Raw genomic sequence first — 23,335 nt, 5'->3', positions numbered from 1 at the left:
TCGGAGGCGAAAATCCGCGCGCCAGCCCCGCCCTTTTAGTGCTGCGCGGCCGTCTGCGGCGCCCCGAGGCCCCGCCCCTCGCCCGCCCGCCCGCCCGCACAGACAGAGGCCGGAGGCTGGCTGGTGCAGCGATGTTTAATGGCAATTCGTAGAAACCAAGCCCATGCACAAATAGAAAGTGCTCGTGGGGCCGGCAGGAGGCCCTCGCCGCGCCGGAGAACCACAAGCCCGGCCATGCAGCCCTCCCCGCGGCGCCTTAAATAGATTCTTCACTATACTCTGTATGTTACATTATGTACAAGCCCCCTCCCCCCGGGGGACGGGGGCGAGACTCCGCAACGCGTTCACATATACAGACCCCCCCCCCCCAGACCCCTGTCCTTAGCCCCGAGATGGGTGGCCAGAATCGGGGTGACAGGGGAAGATGGGGAGAAAAGGGAGGAAACAGACGCAAACATGCGGAGTCGGGGTGGGGGCACTGTCAGCCCTGAAACACGAGGGGCGCGCGGCGAAGGCCGAGGTGGGACCGAGGCGGATACATTCAGAGACGCGTCGAACAAATAAATAAGGCAAGTCAGGAAGGGGCCGTGTTGGGTGCAGGCAGGGAGGGGGGTGTGGAGAAGGGACAGGCAGGGCTCCGTAGGTCACAGCTGAAGATGCAGGTATGTGGGTGTGGGGTCTTCTGGAGCCTGGGACCGAGAGAGGGGAGAGGAGTAAAGTGGAGTAGGGGGCGCGGGGATGGGAGGGAGTTCAGCACTTTGGAGGGGCGGAGGATGGAGACCTCAGGGTCTCCAACAGTGGAGGGGCAAGCTGCCGACAGGGGGCTCCTCCTCCCCCTAAAGCCCTCTCCCTGTTAAGACTGCAAGAAGCGGCCCCAAGGGTGATGCAGAGGCGGTGGAGAGGTCAGGTGGCCAGTCCGGGCTGGGGAAGCCCTTCCAGCTCCTGGTTCTGTTTCATTTCCCTCATCCTGCAGAGAGAGGAGCAAGGAGTCAGCACTTCCAGAGGGAAGTGGGGTGGTGGAGATGGCAGGGCAGCAGCCAGTCAGGAAGGGCAATACCTGTGTCTGCAGCGACGCAGGAACCTCATGATCTTCCGGGCTGCCTGGTCCTGCTTCTTGGTGAGAAAGGAGCCTCTGGCAAAAAAAAAAAAAAAAGAGAGAGAGAGAGACAAATGAAGAAACCTCACATGACTCGTGGGCATCCCAAACCCTAGGCCCTTGGGACTTAAGGGCCTGTGGGCAATGGGCATGTACGCAGTGGGTAGTTAGTTACAGGGGTGTCAGGGCTGGAGGTCTGGGACCATACTTGTTTCGGGCAGGCAGGCTGCCCGTGGGCCTGTGGGAAGGTCCTGGCCTGCGGCGGTAGGAACGGTAGTGCTGCTGGATGAGCACAGCCGCTCGGCGGCTCTGCTGAAATCGCTTCTGCTCATAGTAACTTCGAAACTTGCTCTGGATCAGGATGGCCGCCTGGGTCATCTTCTTATAGAGTGCAAACTGCAGGGGTGGAAAGGAGGCACAGGGGCTGAAATGGAAAGGCAGAGGCCCAAATCCCTGAGGGTTACCCCTCCCCCCCAGTTCAGCTGATACAAGTCTCTCTGATCCACATGGAAAGGCTGATTCATCACAGACAACCTCACACCCAGATTTCACGCCTAATACCTTAAGTGCAATCCAGGTCAGCTTGTGGAGAGAGAATGGGAGTTAGGACTTTGGCAACATTCTGGGTGTTCTGGGCTAGAGTGAGTCTGTGTATGTATGTGTATGCACAAGCTAGGTTTTGGTGGGTATACTTTCTAGAGAGAAGGATCTCACCTGCTTATACTTCCGGTAACAGCGCTGGATCACAGCTGCTGCTACTTCCTGTTGCTCCTTTAGCCTCAGACCCTAAGAGGAAAGATGGCTTACCATTAGGTATCTTCTCCTTCCACCCTTTCTGGGGCCCTTGGTCCTCTATCCCCTCTGTGATCTATTTAGAGATGACTGTTCTTCGTAAAGTCCTAGGAGGCTATGGTCTCCCCTGACTCAAGATTGTCAGATTCAATCCCCAAGCTCCCTTGCCCTTGCCCCCCTAACCTTGTACTTCCGGAAGGCCGTCTGAATGACTCGGGCTGCCTCATACAGTTCACGCTGCTCATGATCCGATAGTGTCAGCAGAGCAAAATCACTCTCCATCTTGCCACTGGCAGATGCAGAGAGAAATTCTGCCCAGGAAGGTGCTGGAGGGATGGCCAGGCGACCCCTTTCAAAGGGTAGTTCACTGTAGGGGATATGGAGAAAGGGGTGTCATGAGGCTGCCAAAGTCCCTCTTTTCCTCCTTAGGAATTGCTAAGGGAGCTTCTCAATAACAGAGCCTGGAGACAGTGACTTCAGAGCTCATCAGCCAGTTCCAATGCCCTTCTTAGAGACCCCAGATTCTCAGCTAGAGTGGAGTTTTGGAACCTCCTGTCTTCCTTTGAAGAGGTCTTGGTTCTGGAAGATAACATGTTAGAGCACAGGATTTTCATACCTGAGAGCCCAGAGGCCCCAGATTCAATTGCCAGCACCACTATAAGTGAGAGCTGAGTAGTCTTTTGGTGTCTCTCTCTCTCATAAAATAAGTCTAAGAAAACAAATCTAGGGGCCAAGCAGTGATGCACCTGGCTAAGTTCATGCTTTACAGTGCGCAATGACCTAGGTTCAAGCCCCTCATCCCCAGGGGGAAAGCTTCACGAGTGGTGAAGCAGGGCTGCAGGTGTCTCTCCATCTCCCTCTCCACTTCCTCCCCTCTCAATTTTTCTCTGTCTCTATCCAATAATAAATCAATAAAAATAGAATAAGTGGTCCGGGAGGTGGTGAAGTGGATAAAGCACTGAACTCTCACCATGAAGTCCCAAGTTCAATCCCTGGCAGCACATGTACCAGAGTGATATCTGGTTCTCTCTTCCTATCTTTCTCATTAATAAAATATTTGCAAAAAAATAAAAATATAGTTTAAAATAAAAGAAAGAAAACAAATCTAGAGGTTTTGTCCTGAACTGGTCACCTGGGAGGGGCAGAGCTGGGAAAATGGTCCACATTCTCCAGGTAGCTGGCCAGCCAGGACATGGTCTCACTGAGCCCCAAAGCCCCTGAACGCTCCCGCATCGGGGCTCCAGCCTCAGGCAGTCCAATGAAGTCCTCTCGTTTAATCCGCTCTGGTGTGGCTTCAATGATCTGCTTGGCCAGTGAGATCATGTCCTGGGTGAAAGAGATCCTGAGTGAACTTTGAGGGATCCCAACTACCAGATGTACCTGCCCTGCCAAAGCTACAACCTCAGTCCCAGCTAACCTCTTTCTCTGCTACTGTTCCAGATCCATTCATTTACAAAGGGCTCCTAACTGAGCTTACAGCCTCATTGTGATGAGACATGATTAGGAAATTAGTTCCAAGTGGGGATTCGGGAGCTGAGCAAAGGGAGGATTTAGACTCACCCTTCTAGTTTGAGTGCCTAACTGTCCCGCCGGGCATGTGCACCCTACCACCTTCAGCCCTACAATATCCAGCTCAGTGCTTGCTGATGATACCACCTTTACTGACCCAGCCTTGCCTTTGATTCTGCCTGAAGCCTTCAGCACTGCCTGCTGGTCACGTACTGTAGTGCCTATCGTGTTCTCTTACATTTTTTTTTAAAGAAACTATTATTCTTTTCCCTTTTGTTGCCCTTGTTTATTTATTTATTTTGTACATTATTATTCAATCCATTAGCCTCTTTAAAGCAAGCAGTATCTCTAGGCTCTGGAGATGATCCACACTGTCAGTTATTTATTAATTAATTTTTAACATTTGTAAAGCCTCCTCTCCACCTCAAATCCTCCCTCCACCTTCAGCCTTTCTGTCACACATGCTTCTTGACTTCCCTCTAACTCTGGGTCCCTCAAGAACTTGTTTCTTTGGTGGACTAACAGGTAAGCCTTACACCCCAGCTCTAGCAGAAGATAGTGGCCAGAATTTTTAACCTTCAATGCCTTATGGCTTCTGAATCATAAGCTCTGACATGAGCTAAGCAAAGGGTTACCTTGCTTTTACTAAAATGAGGAAAAAGGCCCCTTCTTTCAAAACTGAAGTCGCACTGATTCGGTTTCATGGGATAGTCATTATCATCCCACCCATCCCCTGCTCTCTTTTAGTGTTGATAATTGTGTTAACATGAGCAGTACCGGGAGCACATCCACAGCTGGTGGGCTGCTAGCTTCCTCTGGAGCAGCTCCACCATCTGGGGCAGGTGGGAGAGGAGGCGGTGAGGGTGGGAGCCTTTTGGGATTGATGGCTTCGTAGTCCATGAGGAAGAGGGGGGCCTCCTGGGCACCAGAGGAGAGCTGGTTTAGAACCGTCTCCTCCATAGTAATCTCAGAGGCTGGTAGTGGAGCAGGGGGAGGACTCCCATCCAGGGCACTAGAATAGGCTGATGTGACGGAGAAAGTGCCATCCGACAGCTCTGAGGGTGAGGAGACACTGCTCAGACCTGTTAGGTGAGGGAAGAGGGTGAGGGCAGCAGGAGCCATCTACCAACCGCCTTCCCACCCCCATCCTTCATCTTAACCTCCTGCCTCATCTGGTTGCATCCCACTGTGTCTCCTCCTCCACACTGTCTCCAGCCTTCGGCTTTTTTCCCTGGTCCATTGTCCTGCCCACATGCTTCTGAAAACAGTAGGGACTATCCTCACCAGTGTCTGGGCTGGAGGAGGGTGGTGATAGGGCAGGTGGCGGCTCAGCTGAAACTTCCTGCCTCTGCAGTTCCTCAAGACAGCGGGCAAGGCGCACATGACCCCGGGAATGAGCCACAGACAGGGGTAGACGGCCTAGAGAGTCAGGAATGCTGAGCGCCTGTCGGTTCCAACGGAAAAGGAGCACGGCAGCTTCTAGGTGTCCCAGGGCACAAGCCCACATCTAAGGAGAAGGGCAGGAAGAGGAAAGGAGGAGCGGAGGTGGAGTAGAGGCCTGTGGCCCTTCTTCCTGACACTATGCCTTAGCCCACCCCCCCCAGCCCTCCCCACTCCTCCCCTGCATCCTTCAAAGGATCATCCATTCAGAGCACTGTCCTAGTTCCCATCACTCCGCATGTATTCCAGAATCTAGCATCCTCACCAGAGGGGTGCAAGAGAAATGATCCACATTGAGAGGGTCAACCTCTTGCTCTAAGTCCAAACTCCCGGTCTCCACACTCCTGGAGGGTTTGGAAGAAGGAAAACAGTCCAGTCAGAGGGAGAGAAAAAAAAAAGATGGGCAAAGTATGAACATCAGAACTGATGGGACTGGGCAGCAAGCTGTTAGAAGTATTAAGGTCAATGGGAAGGGACAGATGAATAAATGTGAGGAGATCAAGACCTCTGTGTCATATTCTAATCTTAAGATTCCTTCAAATGCGGGGGGAGGGGGTTCCCTCAAATACAGGTTCTTTTCCAGCCTCTCTTCCCACTGAGACTGCAGATCCTACAGATCCTTCTTGATAGGGCTCCAGGTCTTCTGATCCCTTGGCATTTCCCGTGGCTGTCCAGCCCCTTCCCAGTTGTCCCCACTCACCGCCACTGGCTCAGGGTCTCAATGAGGCGTGCGTAGCCTTGGGCAGCAGCCAGATGCAGAAGACTCATGCCCCTAAAGGGGCTTCTGTGCACCAGATGTTCAGGACCCCTCCAGGTAGAACGTGGGATCATGCTCTCTACCAGGACCACCACCCGTGCTTCAAACCCAGGCCCCTGGCCTTCATCCTGCAGTAGATACACATCATACAGAGACTGGAGCTTTTGGTCCCCTGGCTTGGGATAGTCTCTTGGCAACCCCACACACCTGTCCCCTTAGCTTCTAATTCTGCTTTCTCCTTCCTTTACCTCCCATTCCAGGCTTTTACCACCCAGACCTCTGATGGCCCATTAGTTCTCTCAGCTCAAGTTCCATGTGGCCTAGATGCCCCCCCATTCCCACAGCCAACATCTTCCAGCCCCCATCCATCCACCAAACCTCACACACCCTTGCTTATGTTGTGTCTTCATTGTAGCTCAGATCAGTGCCACACAGCAGATGGCTTCTCCCTCTCAGAACCAGAGCTGGCTCTCATTCTCCCTTCAGAGACTCAAGACCCATTTTCTCTGGGCACCAACTCTCCTGAGCCCCTCCCCCAGCCTCTCCTTCACCTCCACCCTTCTTCAGACCAGAAATAGTCTGAAGGCTGTCATGCCAAGAAGGTGCCCAGAATAGCCACTCTTGCCACTGGGTAGGGGAGGGTGTATGGTGACGTCAGGGAGAAGGGAGGAAGACTGGCTGAGGAGGCTAGGGACAGGAGAGTCATAGACTAGAGTTACTTTCTTTAGGAAGACCCTCTGTTCTTCAGTGTAAACCTCTGTCCTTGTGGAAGTACCTGGATTGGAGGTGCATCAGGACCCTGGCAAGGAGTCTGCCCAGCTGCTGCAATCTCTGCCATCCGCTTCTCCATCTGCTCCAGCCGTTCCAGTATGGACATCCGGAACTGGTTGTCTGAGGGAAATGGGTATGGGAGGCTGAGTGGGCAGGGTCTAGGTGGTGCCTTGTATACCACCACTGGACCTGTCCCAGAATCTGGGAGGTGAAGACAGATCTGTATTTCATCTTCAAAACAATCCCCCCTTAACCACCCATCTTCTTCATACAGCCCACCGGGACTCAGTCCTTAAACTAGGGCCTTTAATGGTACCCATCGACCTGGGACCAGAACCCAGAATCCAAACTGTTCTCTTAGATACGGAGTGATGGGAATTTCCAAATGACTGCTCCCATCAGACATAAACATGCACCTCCTCACCCCCAGCTTTCTCTTACATGAACTGTTTGATCAGGCCCCCTTGTCCCAGACACTACCTTTGTCCCCCATGCTGGGACTGAAGAACTCTAGGGCCCTTTCTCTCTGTTAACCACTGCCCCCAAAGAACCTGGGCACTGTGATTTGAAAAGCACCGCCCCCTCCTCCCAGCCCCCTGCAGCTGTCCACAAAGAGGATGGCAGGGAGAGAGGGTGACAGAGACAGATAGCCATGGCCATTCCTCCTCCCCCGCCCCCACTCCGTGCACAAATACGCGCACGCGCGCGCGCACACACACACTAAGCTCTATCTGTCCCCTCCTGAGATCACACAAGGACAAGGGGGGGGGCGGGAGGTGTTCAGAATCATGAGAAAAACAGGGTGGAGGTTGGGAATATTTCTGAGATGCCCAGGGATGAGGGTGGAGAATGATGCACAGAAAAGTCTTAACAGACGGAGGAAGAAAGATAAACAAGGTGAAGGAGAGAAGAGAAAGGACAAAAGAGAGCAGGGGGACATGCTGAACAAGCAATTGGAAGGGACAAGAAGGGGCTTGCTTGGGTAAACCAAGTAAAAGGAGCCCGCTGTATGGTGTAGAATATAATTGGCTTTTTTTTTTTTTTTTTTTTTTAGTGGAAAACTTAATGTAGTACATATACAGATGATGATGATAGTGGTGTAGACCTGAAGAAATGCAATGTAATGTTGGCTTCAAAAAAAAACAAACATAAGGACACTGTTGTAAAATGAAATGGAAATGGGGGAGGGGAGGCCCAAAGGGGAGATGACAGAAGCAAAGACTAGACAGGGACAGGAAGATAAGGTGAGAAAAGTCACGGAGCCGGACAGACAACAGGGCTGGGAGACCTGGCAAGATTCCAGCGTTTACAGACACATGTCAGAAATGGGCAGTACAAAACTCCTAGAGTGAGCAACACTGACTGAGCAAGAAATAGGAATAAAGGGAAACAGACTCAACAAGTAGGGTAGCAAAAGGAACCAAGAGGCAACAACAAAGACCCCACAAGGAGGAGAGAGACAAAAGCAAACCTTAAGACTCAAATGCTGGGTACCTATGAATTATTTACTATGTTTACTGGTTGTTTAAATTATTATGTACTGTGTTACATGGACTTATTTTATACTAATTTTTTTCCTTGATTAATTCATGCCTTTATGAATAGTGTTTGTAGCTACTTAAAAAATAAATTTGGTGTTTCTCCTTTAAAAATAAAAAGAATCAAATGCAGTTAGAAACATTCCCAAGGCCAAGGAGGGACAACCAGTAAAAGGAACGCACACAGTTGTAGATTTAAGTAAATGCACACACATGTACAAATACACATTTATGTATGTGTCTCTGGGTTTTAAGAAAGTGCCCAACTAAGAAAGGTAAATATCACTGAGTAGTAATGTTCGAGGCAATTTTCACTTTCTATTCTGTGATTCTCTATAATTTACAAATTTCCTATAAGAAACATGTTTTTGTAATTAGAAGGACAGAAAAATTGATGTAATATATATATATATATATATATATATATATATATATATCCTGTATATGTTCTACACCTACCCCTGTCCGTGTCTCTTAACCTCCCTTGCTCAGATCTCATCCTTTAGGATAGAAAAGAGAAGGAAAGAGCTGGGATAAAGATGGCTCCAAGTTTTGTGTAAGAAGAAATGGAAATTGTTGGGGCACACAAAAGCTTGTATTATTCCAGGCTTTACTGGGAAGAGAAGGTGAAGGACATCTGTAGTTACATTTAGAAATGACCAGTGAAGCAGAAGTTGAGAAAATATTATAACGGGGGCCACCTGAGTCCTGAGAAGATAAGGAGTATGTCATACTCAGAGCAAAGGTTATGAGACTTGAAACTGAGGGCCAGAGGGCTGAATACTCACCGTCCAGTGACAACCAGTCAAGCTGAGTGCTAGGCAGTGACAGGAATCGACGGGCTCGATACTCAAAGAGCACAGAAGCAGAAAGGGGCCCCTCCCGCCCTGCCACCTGCAAAGACACCAGCCCTACCTCATGGGCTGGGAAGGGTAGGCTCAGTGAGAAGGGCTCTTTCCCCAGCTCCTCCTCTGGTCACCCGTGTCAGAGCCACAGATGATCATTTCCTATCTACTCCCTCCCCCCCCCTTTTTTTTTAGATTTATTTTTTCATGACAAAGATAGGAGAGAGAGAACCAGACATTGCTCTGGTACATGTGCTGCTGGGGACTGAACTTGGGACCTCACTCCTGAGTCCAATGCTTTATTCACTGCACCATCTCCCAGACCACCTCCCCCTACTTCTTTGTCATGGACCAAAACGCATGCTCCTGACTTAGTGGCACAAAAGTGAGAAAGAACTCCAGGGCAGAGGTAGATAGCATGCCATGCAAAGAGACTCATGCCTCAGGCTCCAAGGTCTCAAGTTAATCCTCCACACCGCCATAAACCAGAGCTGAGCAGTGCTCTGGTAAAAAAAAAAAAAAAAAAAAAAAGATTCCATTCATTTGAAAACTTATTACCTATGGGTGTTAGGGGGCTAGAGACCCCTTGAATTCTAGTTCTTGTAGTTAGTGAAAGTTGTTATTTAGCACCAAATCCTAGAAGCCTAGGGTCAAAGATGCCTATACTTACAATTTTGATAGTGGCTAAAATCCTAAATCCCCTAAGATCAGAGTCCAGAGGTTATAACCTATTAAGATTGAGAGTGGGGTAAAAACTTCAAAAGTCCTGTTTTTCACAGAAAAGAAAAAAGATGTCCCCACCTGCAGGGGAGTCACTTCACAGGTGGTAAAGCAGGTCTGCAGGTGTCTTTCTCTCCCCCTCTCTGTCTTCCCCTCCTCTCTCCATTTCTCTCTGTCCAATGACATCAATAATAACTACAACAACAATACAAAAACAAAGGCAACAAAAGGGAGTAAGTAAATAAAAAAATTAAAAAAAAAAAGATGGGGAGGAGTGTCACCTAGGAGGTGGTGGCAGCAGGTAGAGCACTGGGTGTGTAGACATGAGGTCCCAAGTTCAATGACTCCGTGCGTGGCACTGCGTATCCCAGAGTAATGCCCTGGGTTCTCGTCGTCTCTCTTGCTCTCTCACGGTATGTATGTGCATGTGTACATATCTATGAAGTCTTTTTAAAGAAGATTTATTTATGGTATATGGCAGTGCCAGGTATGGAACACAGGACCTCATGCTTGCAAACCATGCACTTTTCCACATTCTGGCCCACAATAAGTAAAAACACCTTAAAAAAAAAAAAAAAAAGATGGAGAGGGGAGGTTATCCACAGTGTCTAGTAAGAACTCTACCCAGGATCTCAAAGGCTATAGCCATGAGCACGAAGCCATCACACCCTGATCCCCAAAGTGGGGACTCTTTCCCAAGCCCCAGCATCTCTGGTCTCAGGTCTTTTCATTTCATGCACAATTTCATTTGAGTAGGACTATTGAGATTGAGTAGAAACACACCCACAGACAGCAAGGCTGTCAATTTGTCACTCTGGGGGCCCTTGGAGTCCCACAGTAGGGCTGAGTGCAATGCAGGGGCACGGTGAGTGGCAAAAGGGCAGAGATGAACCTTATCAATGCCTACACTTTTTTTTTTCCAAGAGCACTGCTCAGCTCTGGTTTATAGTGTTTTAGGAGATTGAACCTGGGACTCTGAAGCCTCAGGCATGAGGGTATCTTTGCATGACCATTATGTTATCTGCCCCTGCCCACTCCTCAGTAGAAATATTCTTTATCTGCTCTGTACAACACGGTAGGTGGCATTAGCCAAATATGGCTACTGAGCACCCACATTGTGGTTAGTGTGACCAAGCAACTCAATTTGAAAATTTTTTAAAAATTTATTTCTTTATTGGGGAATTAATGTTTTACATTCAACAGTATCAATTTTAAATTTTATTTATTTTTGGGCAAGGGAGACGGCGTAATGGTTATGCCAGAGGCTCCGAAGTGCCAGGTTTAATTCCCTGAATCAACAGAAACTAGAGCTGAACAGTGCTGCTCTGGTTAAAAATACATACTATATATATATATCTGGTCCAGGAGGTGGCGCAGTGGATAAAGCATTGAATTCTCAACCATGAGGTCCTGAGTTCAATCCCCGGCAGCACATGTACCAGAGTGGTGTCTGGTTCTTTCTCTCTCTGCCTATCTTTCTCATGAATAAATAAACAAATTCTTAAAACACACATACACACACACACACACATATATATATATATTTTTGGTAGTGCAGTGGATAAATCATTGGACTCTCAAGCATGAGATCCAGAGTTCAATCCCCAGCAGCACATGCACCAGAGTGATGTCTGGCTCTTTCTCTCCTATCTCATTATTAATATGTATTTATTTATTTCCTTTTTGTTGCCCTTGTTGTTTTATTGTTGTAGTTATTATTGTTGTCATCGTTGGATAGGACAGAGAGAAATGGAGAGAGGAGGGGAAGACAGAGGGGGAGAGAAAGACACCTGCAGACCTGCTTCACTGTCTGTGAACCAACTCCCCCGCAGGTGGGGAGCCGGGGCTCATCCTTCAGCCGGTCCTTGCGCTTTGCACCACCTGCACTTAACCCGCTACGCTACAGCCCGACTCCCCCTCCTATCTCATTATTAATAAGATCTAAAGAAATACATATATACTTAATTTTAATTAATGTCAATAGACATATGTCACTAACGACTACTATACTAGGTAGGATAGGTCTAGAAGCCAGTGTCCAGGGGTGCTAAAACTGGTCGGAAGAAACCAGCACCTTTCTCTTATTTTCCCAAAACCTTCTTGAGTTAAGAGTCGGGCATTGACAGTAATGAGGCCAGAGGACCTGCATAGACATTAGAGACCCCTTGGGTCAAATGCCTGTTCTTAAAGGAGGGAATGTCAAGGAGAACAAGAAAGGAGTAAAATTATCCAAAGTCACCTATTAGCCAGCAGGTAGATTTCTTAGATAAGAATTTAGACCTTCAGGGGTCGGGCGGTAGCGCAGCAGATTAAATGCTAGCGGCGCCAAGCGTAAGGACCTGCGTTAAGGACCTGCAAAAGGATCCCGGTTAGAGCCCCCAGCTCCCTACCTTCACAAGCGGTGGGTCACTTCACAAGCGGTGAAGCAGGTCTGCGGGTATCTTTTTCTCCCCCTCTCTGTCTTCCCCTCCTCTCTCCATTTCTCTCTGTCCTATCCAACAACGACACTAATAACAACAATAGTAACTACAACAACAATAAAAAGGTCAACAAAAGGGAAAATAAAGAAATATTAAAAAAAAAAAAAAGAACCTAGACCTTCCAGTACCTAAGGCCAGGCTCACCTGCCTGCTCAGGGAGTGTAACTCTCAAAAGCAAACCCCAAGAATGGATGAGGTCCTGGTAATCTTCAAGAAAAAACAAAAGGGAGTTGGGCTGTAGCGCAGCGGGTTAAGCGCAGGTGGCGCAAAGCACAAGGACCGGCATAAGGATCCCGGTTCGAACCCCGGCTCCCCACCTGCAGGGGAGTCGCTTCACAGGCGGTGAAGCAGGTCTGCAGGTATCTATCTTTCTCTCCTCCTCTCTGTCTTCCACTCCTCTCTCCATTTCTCTCTGTCCTATCCAACAACGACGACAACAACAATAATAACTACAACAATAAAACAACAAGGGCAACAAAAGGGAATAAATAAATAAAGAAAAAAGAAAAAAAAAACTAAACTAAACCTATTTCTCAGTGAGTCCTAGCTGCCTGCATGTTAATCTCTCTACCATTTTCCCAATTTTCATACCAGGACAGTAGCAGCGTAAGACACCAGGCTGGACAAGGGACGCTGGCACTGCGATGTGATCAAAGACACAGGAGTAATGTTCTGCGGTTTCTGTCCAAGGACCCGTGATGAGCACCTTGACCCCACCCTGTCAACAGAAGTCAGACAATTATGTGATTGGAGCTGGGGGCGGGGGGGGGGGGGGGGCGCAAAGCGCAAGGACTGGTGTAAGGATTCAGGTTCCAGCCCCCAGCTCCCCACCTGCAGGGAAGTTGGTTCACAGGCGGTGAAGCAGGTTTACAGGTGTCTTTCTCTCCCCCTGTCTTCCCCTCCTCTCTCCATTTCTCTCTGTCCTATCCAACAATGAATGACATCAACAATAACAATAATAATCACAACAAGGGCAACAAAAGGGGGGAAAATGGCCTCCAGAAGCAGTGGATTCATGGTGCAGGCACTGATCCCCAGAAATAACCTTGGAGGCAAAAAAAAAGAGGATATCCTGGGGAGTCCAGCGGCAGCGCAGCGGGTTAAGTGCAGGTGGCACAAATCACAAGGACCCGCATAAGGATCCCGGTTCGAGCCCCCGTCTTCCCACCTGCAGGGGAGTCGCTTCACAAGCGGTAAAGCAGGTCTCAGGTGTCTATCTTTCTCTACCCCTCTCTGTCTTCCCTTCCTCTCTCTATTTCTCTCTGTCCTATCCAACAATGTCATCATTGATAACAACAATAATAACTACAACGATAAAACAAAGGAATAAATAAATATTTTTTTAAAAAAAGGATATCCTCTGTATGGCAGACCCTGTGCTAGAGTGTGGGGGTCCAGGACTTAGATGGGATGCAGCAGAATTAGGTCAGCTTGTCTCTCCCTCCTTCTCAACATTCCTGCCCCTCTACTTGAATCTGCCAGAAGGGGGGAATTCCTGCCTTCCCCAAGGCTACCAACTCATTTGCAGATAGCTGCCATGGGCAGGAAGTCCTCTTCTTAAGTCCCTCCTGTACCACCACTCCAGTTCCTTCTTTGTGTCTCTAGGACATCAAGCAAAACTTCCTCACTGCTGAAGACAGCTCTCCAGAGTCTACAGTCACCTCTTGGCTATATTTTCTCTTTTCCAAACTGAACTCCCCCCTACTTCTCCTTCCCTTCTCCCCCATGAAACAGTCACCAAAAGAATGAAGTCTCCTATGTAAAGTTATTTAAGAAGTTAGAAAAGAACTAAGAAACTAGGTTGCAGACCATGTGGTAAGTTGGATGGAGGAGGCAGAGAGGGAGACTCACCTCTGGGTAGGACCACTCTGGGGAGAAGTCTGTGATGGTGCTGAGAGCAGGAGAGATCTGGGGATTGGGGGCAGGGATGCTTGGAGCGTCATCACTGATGAGTTCTCCCATAAGGTCTGGGAATGATGAAAGACTGAAGGGCTCCAGTTCACCGGCCCCACCAGGTCCTCCAAACAAAGCGTCCCCTCGTCCTACCCTGCCCGGTGCTTCCAAGGGGGCAGGTGAGGAATGGGGTGAAGGAGGGGGTGAAGGTACAGGTGGGGTGGCCCCCTGGCCCTTGAGCTCTTCTCCGCTGTCATCATCTTGAATGAAGAAGCAGTTGCCTCTTGTCCCACCTGCTCTTGACTGTGGAGAGGGACCCCGAGCAGCTACTGGGGGCTCCAGGGCAGCAGCAGGCTCTAGGGCAGGACAAGGAGTATGGGCAGCCTCTGCCTCAGGAAAGTCTGGGCTGAGCCCCTGGCCCCCTCCGTATGTCTGGCCCCTCTGGGGGCTGTTGAGAAAACGATCAGGGTCAAAGGCAGGGCTGGGAGGATCTGGTGGTGCAGAGGGCTCAGAGCTTACAACCACTGCTAAACTCATGGGAGGCCTCGGGTCAGCCTGGGGAGCCAAGTGCCTAGTGGGCGTTAACCCCCCAGTACGCTGCTCCAGTCCTGTGAGGAGGAGGATAGCAGTGCCTCCCCTTGTTGAACCCCCTTGAGAGGTAGGGGGGCTAGGTCTGATCTCAAGGGGTTCTGCAAAACCTGATGATGAGGAAGAGGAGGAAGAAGAAGATGATGGGGAGGTATGTGCCTTGGGGAGTTCTGGGGCAATCAGTGGTGGGGGCTCAGGAGGGTGGGGACGGGGGATAGAGGTCAGAGTTAAAGCTCGGGGCTCCACTTTGGGAGAGATGATGCGGTGTTTGGTGCTGCTGCATTTGTGAGTGAGGCTCCCAGAACCTGCAAAGGGAAGGGGTGGAGAAAAGGGATAAGATTGTTCTCCAACCTTCTGTTACTAGAAGCCTCCATTTATTTTCTGGAACTTCTCCACATAACAGATGTAATACTGATTGTGGACACTGGGAGGCAGCAGAAATATTCCTCCTTCCCACCCTTCCCACACCCGTTCCTTATGCCAGGCAAGTGAAACAGGACTGGAAGAGCATTACAGGGGAGGACTGAAGGCTTGGGGGAAACTGCTAGGGGAAAAAAAGATAAAGGCATAAAAAATGGCAGAAGAATAGGACCAAGGAGGTACGAACTAGAAAAAAGGTGGAGAATGGTGTAGTGAGGAATTTTTATAAGTAGAAACACACACACACACACACACACACACACACACAACCAGACCCGAGAAAAAGGAATTGGGACCAGTGTGTATCCAAATGGGGAAGCCTCTGCTCACTATCTTTCTGGGACATGCAAATGACTTGTAAAACAATATGCAAATCCAAGCCAGACAGAGATCCCTCTGGCTTGAGTAGAAAAGAGAGAAAAAGCTCCAAGGTCACTAACCGAGTCCCCCACTACAGAGACAGGCATGGGTTCGAGGTGCAGGCTTGGTCGGGTGAGTGTCCAGGATCTGCTGCACCAGCTGCTCCACAGAGAACTCCTCTGCCCCGTTCCCATAGCTCCATTTGATGCCATGAACTAGAAGAGAGTTGGGGGGGGGGGGTGGTAAATGCTGTGGGAGCCCTGCAAAACAGTCCCCATAGCATCTTGATAGTTCCACCAAGCACCTGAGATGCTCTAAGACTTCTGGTCATGAACAGAGGCTAGCAGCTTCAAGAAAGCTAAAAGCTGTACCTTGCAGGTGTCCTCGAGTCTCTTTCTCAATATTCTGACACCTTAGGGCAGACCAGGAAGTCTAGCACCCCTGCAGGAATTCCCTTTCTGTCATGGAGGCCATCCCACTGGCTTCTGGGTAGAGAGCCCTGCTTCCTTTGCTAGGCCCTCTTTCCACTCTGCTCATGGGCTCTAGCCCAGCCCTGCTGCTGCCTTACACATGGGCTTCAGCTGTCCCAGTAGTTCTTCCCGGGACCACTTCAGCCACTCTCGACGGTCGCTGCTGATGGAACAAAAGATGGGGCTGGAGCCCTTTCCACAATCCTCCAGGGCTGGGACGTTCAGGTAGTGCACAAGAACGATGTCAGGGTTCTGAGAGCACAAAATATACACACAGAGCACCATGGGGCCCTTAAAGTCTAGGGCTTCAGCTTCCTAGTCCTCACTTTCTTCCCAGGCACTCCCAAACTCTCCATTCCCACCACCCTCTCTTGTCCTCCCCGGTTCGGTTCCTCTTCTCACTCAGAACCCGCTAGTCCTGCTGCATCATCCTTCCAGACCCCAGCTCCCTCAAAGAACCAGGAGGAGGTTGGCTTTCCAAGCTCATCCATCCTTACCTGGAGCAGCCAGTAGCAGCGCCGATGGAATGTGGGGACGATGGCAGAGTGAACGTAGCAGCCATAGAGACACTGCCAGGAGACAGGCTGGGGTGGGGGGAGGGCTAGCCTGCTCCCCAACTCTTCCTCTGTTCAGTCCCTTTGCAGGAATCCCAATCTTTCCACCAGTTCCTCTTCAACCCTCTCCCCACTCCACCCCCCCCCCCACCACACTTTGCAAGTCCTCGCAACCTAAGCCACAGATAAGGGATAGAGAGGGAACAATGGTGCAAGGACGCAGGTTCAAGCCCTAGGTCCCCACCTGCAGGGGGAAATCTTCACAAGTGGTGAAGCAGGGCTGCAGGTGTCTCTCTGTCTTTTCCCTTCTCTTCTCAATTTCTGTCTCTATCCAATAATAAATAAAAATATTTTTTTAAAAAAACTGATGAAAAGAAAGGGAACAATGGGACCAGGGCCTTACAGAGAGTGTTAGATATGAAATGCAAAACTACCTTGATCAGGGCAGTACAAGGGCATCTGAGGTGAAGAGCAATGATTTGGGGAGGATCAGTACATGACCCCTGAGGGAGATGCAAGAAAGGTGAGAGACTGGAGAGAGAGCTCACCAGGCGGGGTGCTTCACTGCCATGTGCATGAGCAGACTCAAGCCCCAGCTAACACAGGAGGTAATGGAGGGAGTTCTGGTGCTATGGTGTCTCTACCTTTCTCGGTTTCTGTCTCTGTCTCTCTACTCCAATGAAAAGTACCTTAAGCAGTAAAATTGTGCATGTGCAAGGCCCCAGTCCCACACACACAAGAAAAGAAGGCAAGGGAACTGGGGCATCAGTATCCTCAAGGCTCAAGAAGGGAGGCATGACCCAAGGCTTGAAAAACTGGGTTATGAGGAAAATGGAAAGCAGGCAATGGAGTAAGTCACACAGCTGAGTCAAAGTAAAAGAGAAGAGTGGCTGGGCTGGTAGTAAGTGGACGATGGCACCAGGCATTGGCAGGGCTGGACCCCAGCTAAGGGAGAAGTGTGGGTCAGGGCACATGCGCTGGATGCTTTGCTTACCTCCATGCCCTGGACTTTTAGCTTCATGTGATCCTCTCGGGTGGTCTTCCCATCCTTCCGCTTCTTCCAAAGATAGCCATCCTTCCGGTATTTCACCTTCTTGCGATTGTAGAGGATAATGGAGCCATTCTGAGGCCTGAAGAGGAAAGCACTGGCCTTGAATTCTGTGAACAGAAGCCAGGATCTCTTCTATTTCTGACCTTCACAGACTCTCTCACCTTGTCTTTGGGGCACAGGAGAGCCACTCGTCATGCTTCTCAAAGGTGATCAAGTAGGATGCGATCTCCTGTAGGAGGGGAGGCACTCAGTAAGTGTCCTGTTGGACAGTCTCAGCCTGTCCTCTCGGTCATCCTCTCAATCTCTGCGGAGTTCTAGGGGCTAGCAGATGATGCTTTCAGGTTTCTGGATCCAGCAAGACCTATTGCCATTCTAAGTATCCCAGATTCTGGGGGACCAGATGGTGACATATCTGATAAGTGCACATGTTACAACTACCAAGGACCCAAGTTCAAATCCCCATTCCCAACCTGCAGGGGAGAGGAAGCTTTGTGAAGGGTGGGCAGTGAAGTGGTGTTACAGATATCTTTCTCTTTCCCTCTCAGCTTTGGTCTCTACCCAAATAAATAGATATATATATATATTTGAAAAAAATCCTAGATTTCATTTCAAGCAAAAGTCTAACCTCACCTTCCCTCCTTCCCAACTGGGATCTTTATTTGCAGGTCAATGTCTAAGTTCTTTGTTATCTGTATTTAAAAAAATATATATTGTTTATTTTCCCTTTTGTTTTTTTATTGTTGTTGTAGTTATTCTTGTTATTGATGTTGTCGTTGTTGGATAGGACAGAGAGAAATGGAGAGAGGAGAGGAAGACAGAGGAGGAGACAAAGACAGACACCTGCAGACCTGCTTCACTGCCTGTGAAGCAACTTCCCTGTTGGTGGGGAGCCAAGGGCTTGAACCGGGATCCTTACTTGATTCTTGCACTTCGCGCCACGTGTGCTTAACCTGCTGCGCTACTGTCCGACTCCCATACTTTATCATTTGTGTACTTCTATAAATATGCCTTAAACAGGGATCCCCTAGAATGCTAGTGCCCTACAGTGCCCTGTGCACAGCTTTCCAATTCCAGAGACCCCATCCATTCTATAGACCAGATCCTTCCCCAGATCTCTGGGAAGTCATTTCCACTGCTATGATCCTGCTGATCACTCTGGCCAGTCCTAGATGCTCAACGGTACTTATAACAACCACAGTAACACACACACCTTTTGTTACTAGTAACTCTCTTCTAATCATCAGTCATGGTCAGCTACCATGAACATACAAAGCATGTGGTGAAGGAAATATAGAAAGTATGTTACACACCCCCACACACCTATGGACATCTAATCTTTGACAAACATGCCCAGACTATTAAATGGGGAAAGCGGAGTCTCTTCAACAAATGGTGTTGGAAAAAAATGAGTTGAAACATGCAGAAGAATGAAACTGAACCACTCTATTTCACCAAACACAAAAGTAAATTTCAAGTGGATCAAGGACTTAGATGTTAGATGTTTTTTTCGATTTTTTTTTTTCTTTGTATAGGACAGATAGAAATTGAGAGGTGAGGAGAAGATAGAGAGGTAGAAAGAAAGAAAGAAAGACACCTACAGATCTGCTTCACCACTTGTGAAGCGACCTCCTGCAGGTGGGGAGACGGGGACTCGAATGGAGATCCTTGTGCTTTGTACTATGTGTACTTAACCCAGTGTACCACCACCCAGCCCTTTTCTCTTTCTTTAATAAACAAACAAAATAAGTCAAACTGCATGAGTTAATTTTCAAACTACCTCATTGGTCTAGTCTGTACCAGAGGAATAACAATTGCTCTATAGAGTCCTTAAAGGACTATAGGACTAAGCAAGATAGTATAGGTCAAGTGCTTAGTAGAGTGCCTTGCTTGTATGAAAGACTTTGCTGGTGGAAACTATTATTTTTTAAATAAAGACTTATTTGTGATGCAGGGGATAAAGTGCTAGATTTGCAAGTATGAAGTCCTGAGTTTGATCCTCAATATTACATGTGCTAGAGTGATGCTCTGGTTCTCTTATCATTAATAAATAAATATGGGGGTTGGGCGGTAATGCAGTGGGTTAAGCACATGTGGCGCCAAGCACAAGGACTGGCGTAAGGATCCTACAAGGGAGTCACTTCACAGGCAGTGAAGCAAGTCTGCAGGTGTCTATCTTTCTCTCCCCTTCTCTGTCTTCCCCTCTTCTCTCCATTTCTCTCTGTCCTATCCAGCAACAACGACATCAATAATAACAATAGTAATAACCACAACAATGATAAAACAACAAGGGCAACAAAAGGGGAAAAATGGAGCAGTGGATTTGTGGAGCAGGTACCGAGCCCCAGCAATATCCCTGGAGGAAAAAAAATTAAATAAAGATTTATCTATTTTTAATTTAATTTTAATGTTTTTAATTTTTTTTATTATTTACTTTCCCTTTTGTTGTTTTGTTGTAGTTATTATTATTGTTGTTGATGTCGTTGTTGGATAGGACAGAGAGACATGGAGAGAGGAGGGGAAGACAGAGAGGGGGAGAGAAAGACACCTGCAGACCTGCTTCACGGCTTGTGAAGCGACTCCACTGCAGGTGGGGAGCAGGGGGCTTGAACTCGGATCCTTATTCCGGTCATTACACTTTGCAGCAAGTGCGCTTAACCCGCTGCGCTACTGCCCAACCTCCTATTTATTTTATTTTTAATGAGAGAAAGAGCAGAGCACTACTCAGCTCTGGCTTATGGTGGTGCTGGGGATTGAACCTGGGACCTCAGAACCTTAGGCATAAAGCAGATTATGCTGTTTTCCCAGCCCAAAATAAAAGATTTATTTATGTATCTAAAAAGAGAGAGACCAGAGTACTCCCCTGATTTTCATAGTACCAGGGACTCAAAACCTGAGGCCTCATGTATATGCTGTACTCACTGAGTCACCACACAGAGGTTGTTTTTTTTTTCCCCTTTAAAACTGTTTTATTTCTCTTATGTTTGATGGGACTGGGAAAAAAAAAAAAGATTGGAGGGGGTCAGGTGGTAGAGCAGCAGGTTAAGCACAGGTGGCAAAAGCGCAAGGACCAGCATAAGGATCCTGGTTCAAGCCCCCAGCTCCCTACCTGCAGTGGAGTCATTTCACAGGCGGTGAAGCAGGTCTGCAGGTGTCTGTCTTTCTCTCCCCCTCTCTGTCTTCCTCTCCTCTCTCCATTTCTCTCTGACCTATCCAACAACGATGACATCAATAACAACAATGATATAACTACAACAACAATAAAAAACAAGGGCAAGAAAAGGGAAAATAAATAAAATATAAATTAGTTAATTAATTAATTTTAAAAAATGAGAGGGGAGGGGAAGGAAGATAGAGAGACCTATAGCTGCCCCTGCTGGGGACTTAAACTTGGGTCCTTGTGCATGGTAACATGTGCGCTCTACCAAGTGTGACACCACTTGGAGCTTTTCTTACCCAGGTGGGAATGCCAAGAAGCAGTGAGCTCCAAAGGAGATGCAGGTCAAGAACCTAGCCTGTAGTATTCTGCACTTGCGGAGTTTCAACAGACACAGGAAGACACCCCCCCCCCACTGACCCTCCAGCCCATCAGATCAAGCCCCTCCCCCCAAAAAAACCTCATTTGTGTTCCACCGTAGCCGCTCTGGAGGCAGCAGTGGACAGCGAGGAAGACACTCCAACAGCTTCTTGGGGAGAAAGATCTTCAGGTGATGGCTGTTTTCTGGAGGGAATTAGAAGACAGGGCTTAGTGTGCTGCTCCTAGTAGAACCTAAAAACCCAGGGAAAAGGGACTGAATCTACAGCATTGGGATGAAATTTAAACAATGACAAGGAGAGCAGGGAATCCAAGAATCAGAGGGTCATCACAGCATGGGGAGTGGAGGGGGGTGGAGGAAGGTTGTACCCAAAGTGGCAACCTAGATTGTGAACTCACCGGCAACCTCCGTGGTGTCCTTGTTATTCATGGTGAGAGCTCCAGGGGGGCAAGGTCACCCCCGGCCTGAGGGGCCGGGGGGAGGGGGAGTCTGCGCTGGGAAGGGAGAGAAGACTGTCATAGAAGAAGCCTCCACAATAATCCATGATAAAAAGGAGGAAGTGGGAAAGAGGATACAGAATTGGGTTGTGATTATCTGGTAAAGATGAGGGAGAGGGAGGAGCTGGACTATGATGAGAGAGGAAAGTCGGGGAAATGCAGGTGAGCCAGAACTAAGAGAGAGTGCCAGGAACCAAGGTGAGTGGGGAGACACTGGCGAACCGGGAAGAGGAGGACTGAGTGGGGGAGGGGAGAAAGCCGGCAGGACTCGCGCTTCCGAGGCCCTGCAGGGTGGCTTCCTGCGGAGGTTAAGGATGAGGTGGGGTCTAGGTGTGGAGAGTCAGGACTTGGGAACCTCGACAGTTTGGCAAAAGCGAGTCTGGCTGGGGGTGGGGATAGAGGTAGGGGGTAGATCTAAGTCCGGTGGAGAGCTGGGCCCTTAAAAGACACACCCTGAGTTGCTTCTCTATTTGATCTTTCCAAGGGGTGAAGGGCAGATCTGATAACCGGCTCTAACCTTCCCTCTCCTGCAGGTTGGTCAGGGCCTGGTAGAATCTGGGTTAGACATCCAGGACCCAGCTTCCCGCCTTCAGGGTGACCCATTATTCTCCACCCTGAGGCTGAAAGCCTTCTCCAGCTGGGGCAGCCCGCACCTCTCGCTAAACGCCTACATGTCATTGCTTCCTTTGATCTCGAGGCCTTTCCTGCCCCATCTATCACTCTGGCTCCAGCCTGAGCTCCCCCCCTGGGGGTAACAGATGGGAGCTGGAGGAGGCTCCGAGAGCAAGGCTTCGCCAGGTGTCCGTGGATGGAGAGGGGGAGGAAGCCCGTCCAAGCTTGACTGTGTGCAGTGGAGCCAGGGCTGGGGTGAGGACTCCGCCCCAGGCGCAGGTGCGCAGTCCCGGCTGGGCAGCCCGCCAGGGCGCGGGGCGGGCCGGGGGTCGGGGGCGGCCACCGACGGCGGGGCAGTGGTCCCGGGAAGAGCTCCAGGATGGGAGGGTCCCGCCTCCCGCACGCACGGAAGGATGTTGCAGAGTGGCTGCGGAGCAGAGCCCACGGGCGCGCAGCGATCGGGGGCAGTGAGGGTGCCGGGGTCCCCGGGACAGTCCGGGCACCACGGGTCGGCGGTGGGGCCCTGGGCAGAGCGGCGCCCCCTGGCGCGGGGGAGGAGGACGGAAGCGGGGAGTCCGGACGAAGTGGCGGGAGGGCCGGTGGTCCTCGGCACTGCGCGCCGCGTCCGGGCGGGTAGAGCTGCGCCCCCTGGCGCGGGGGCAGAGAGGCGGGCGAGAGGCCCTGGCTCTTACCTCCCCGGGTCCCGCGGGTGCCGGCGGCAGCGGCCATTCTAGCCCACACCGACCCCCCCCCCAGCGCCGGCTGACAGCGGCGTCCGACGTCACTGCGCACGGGGCGGGGCCTCCCAATTAAGGGGATGGGAATCGGGAAGGGAACCTGGGGTCAGCACACGTGGGGCTCTGGGTGGGGCGCTGGGCGGAGGCACTCGACTCCCGGGGCCCAGAGCCAGCTCTGGGGGTGCACTGCGGGCAAGTCCTGCAAGGAAGTCCTGCATGCACTGCCCTGCCGGCAAGTTCTGCAAGTACGGAGGGCTGGGAATCGGAGTCCCAGAGGCGGAAGTGTGGCCAATTGATGTGAGCCCTTTGCCGGGAGAGGGCTGCGCAAGGAATGTAGGATTTAGGAGGCAGGACTTTCTCTCCTCCAGCAGAACTGGACTTGGGGACCCAGACTGATTTCGTTGTAGCTGGGCCCTCCAGGTGAAAGGAGTTCCCCTCTATCACACCCGAACCTCACACCATCACAGCCTCACGAAGAGAAAGACAGTTCCTCCAGTAGTCTGGGACGAAGCGGAGTGGATAAAGCACTGCACTCTCAAGCATGAGGTGCCAAGTTCAATCCCCGACAACACATGTATCGGAGTGATGTTTAGTTCTTTCTCTTCTCCTTTTTTCATTAATAAATAAAATCTTAAAAAGATAGAAAAAACAACTCTGGGCTCAATTTGCTTG

General features: G+C 49.8%; 1 protein-coding gene and 1 pseudogene across 14 annotated transcripts; one reads left to right on the top strand and one right to left on the bottom strand.

Annotated features, from left to right (window-relative positions):
- Positions 1 to 121: 121 nt before the first annotated feature.
- Positions 122 to 22,706, bottom strand: CAMTA2 (calmodulin binding transcription activator 2). Of its 14 annotated transcripts, none has more exons than XM_060204230.1 (23): positions 22,619 to 22,706; positions 21,216 to 21,311; positions 20,899 to 21,002; positions 17,446 to 17,513; positions 17,228 to 17,363; positions 16,177 to 16,263; positions 15,778 to 15,931; positions 15,290 to 15,424; positions 13,800 to 14,734; positions 12,540 to 12,666; positions 8,692 to 8,826; positions 6,370 to 6,485; positions 5,538 to 5,722; positions 5,103 to 5,181; positions 4,682 to 4,904; positions 4,175 to 4,479; positions 3,021 to 3,214; positions 2,072 to 2,255; positions 1,811 to 1,882; positions 1,658 to 1,678; positions 1,305 to 1,492; positions 1,058 to 1,132; positions 122 to 967 (listed from the first exon to the last, which is right to left on the bottom strand). In XM_060204230.1, exons 2-23 carry the CDS (start codon positions 21,244 to 21,246, stop codon positions 904 to 906), a joined length of 3,618 nt encoding a protein of 1,205 aa, XP_060060213.1. In that variant the 5' UTR covers positions 21,247 to 21,311; positions 22,619 to 22,706; the 3' UTR covers positions 122 to 903. The 14 variants fall into 14 exon arrangements, with proteins under 14 accessions (XP_060060213.1, XP_016043391.2, XP_060060214.1 ...); XM_016187905.2 differs by having other exon boundaries at positions 16,177 to 16,248; XM_060204231.1 differs by having other exon boundaries at positions 21,216 to 21,306; positions 22,619 to 22,667.
- LOC132542043 (uncharacterized) lies at positions 22,265 to 23,327 on the top strand (annotated as a pseudogene).
- Positions 23,328 to 23,335: the final 8 nt, after the last annotated feature.

This window comes from Erinaceus europaeus, chromosome 12 (assembly GCF_950295315.1).
Source record: "Erinaceus europaeus chromosome 12, mEriEur2.1, whole genome shotgun sequence".
Classification (NCBI taxonomy): Eukaryota; Metazoa; Chordata; class Mammalia; order Eulipotyphla; family Erinaceidae; genus Erinaceus; species Erinaceus europaeus.
The sequence above is the reverse complement of the archived record's forward strand: the minus strand, read 5'-3'. Positions and strand labels throughout refer to the sequence as shown.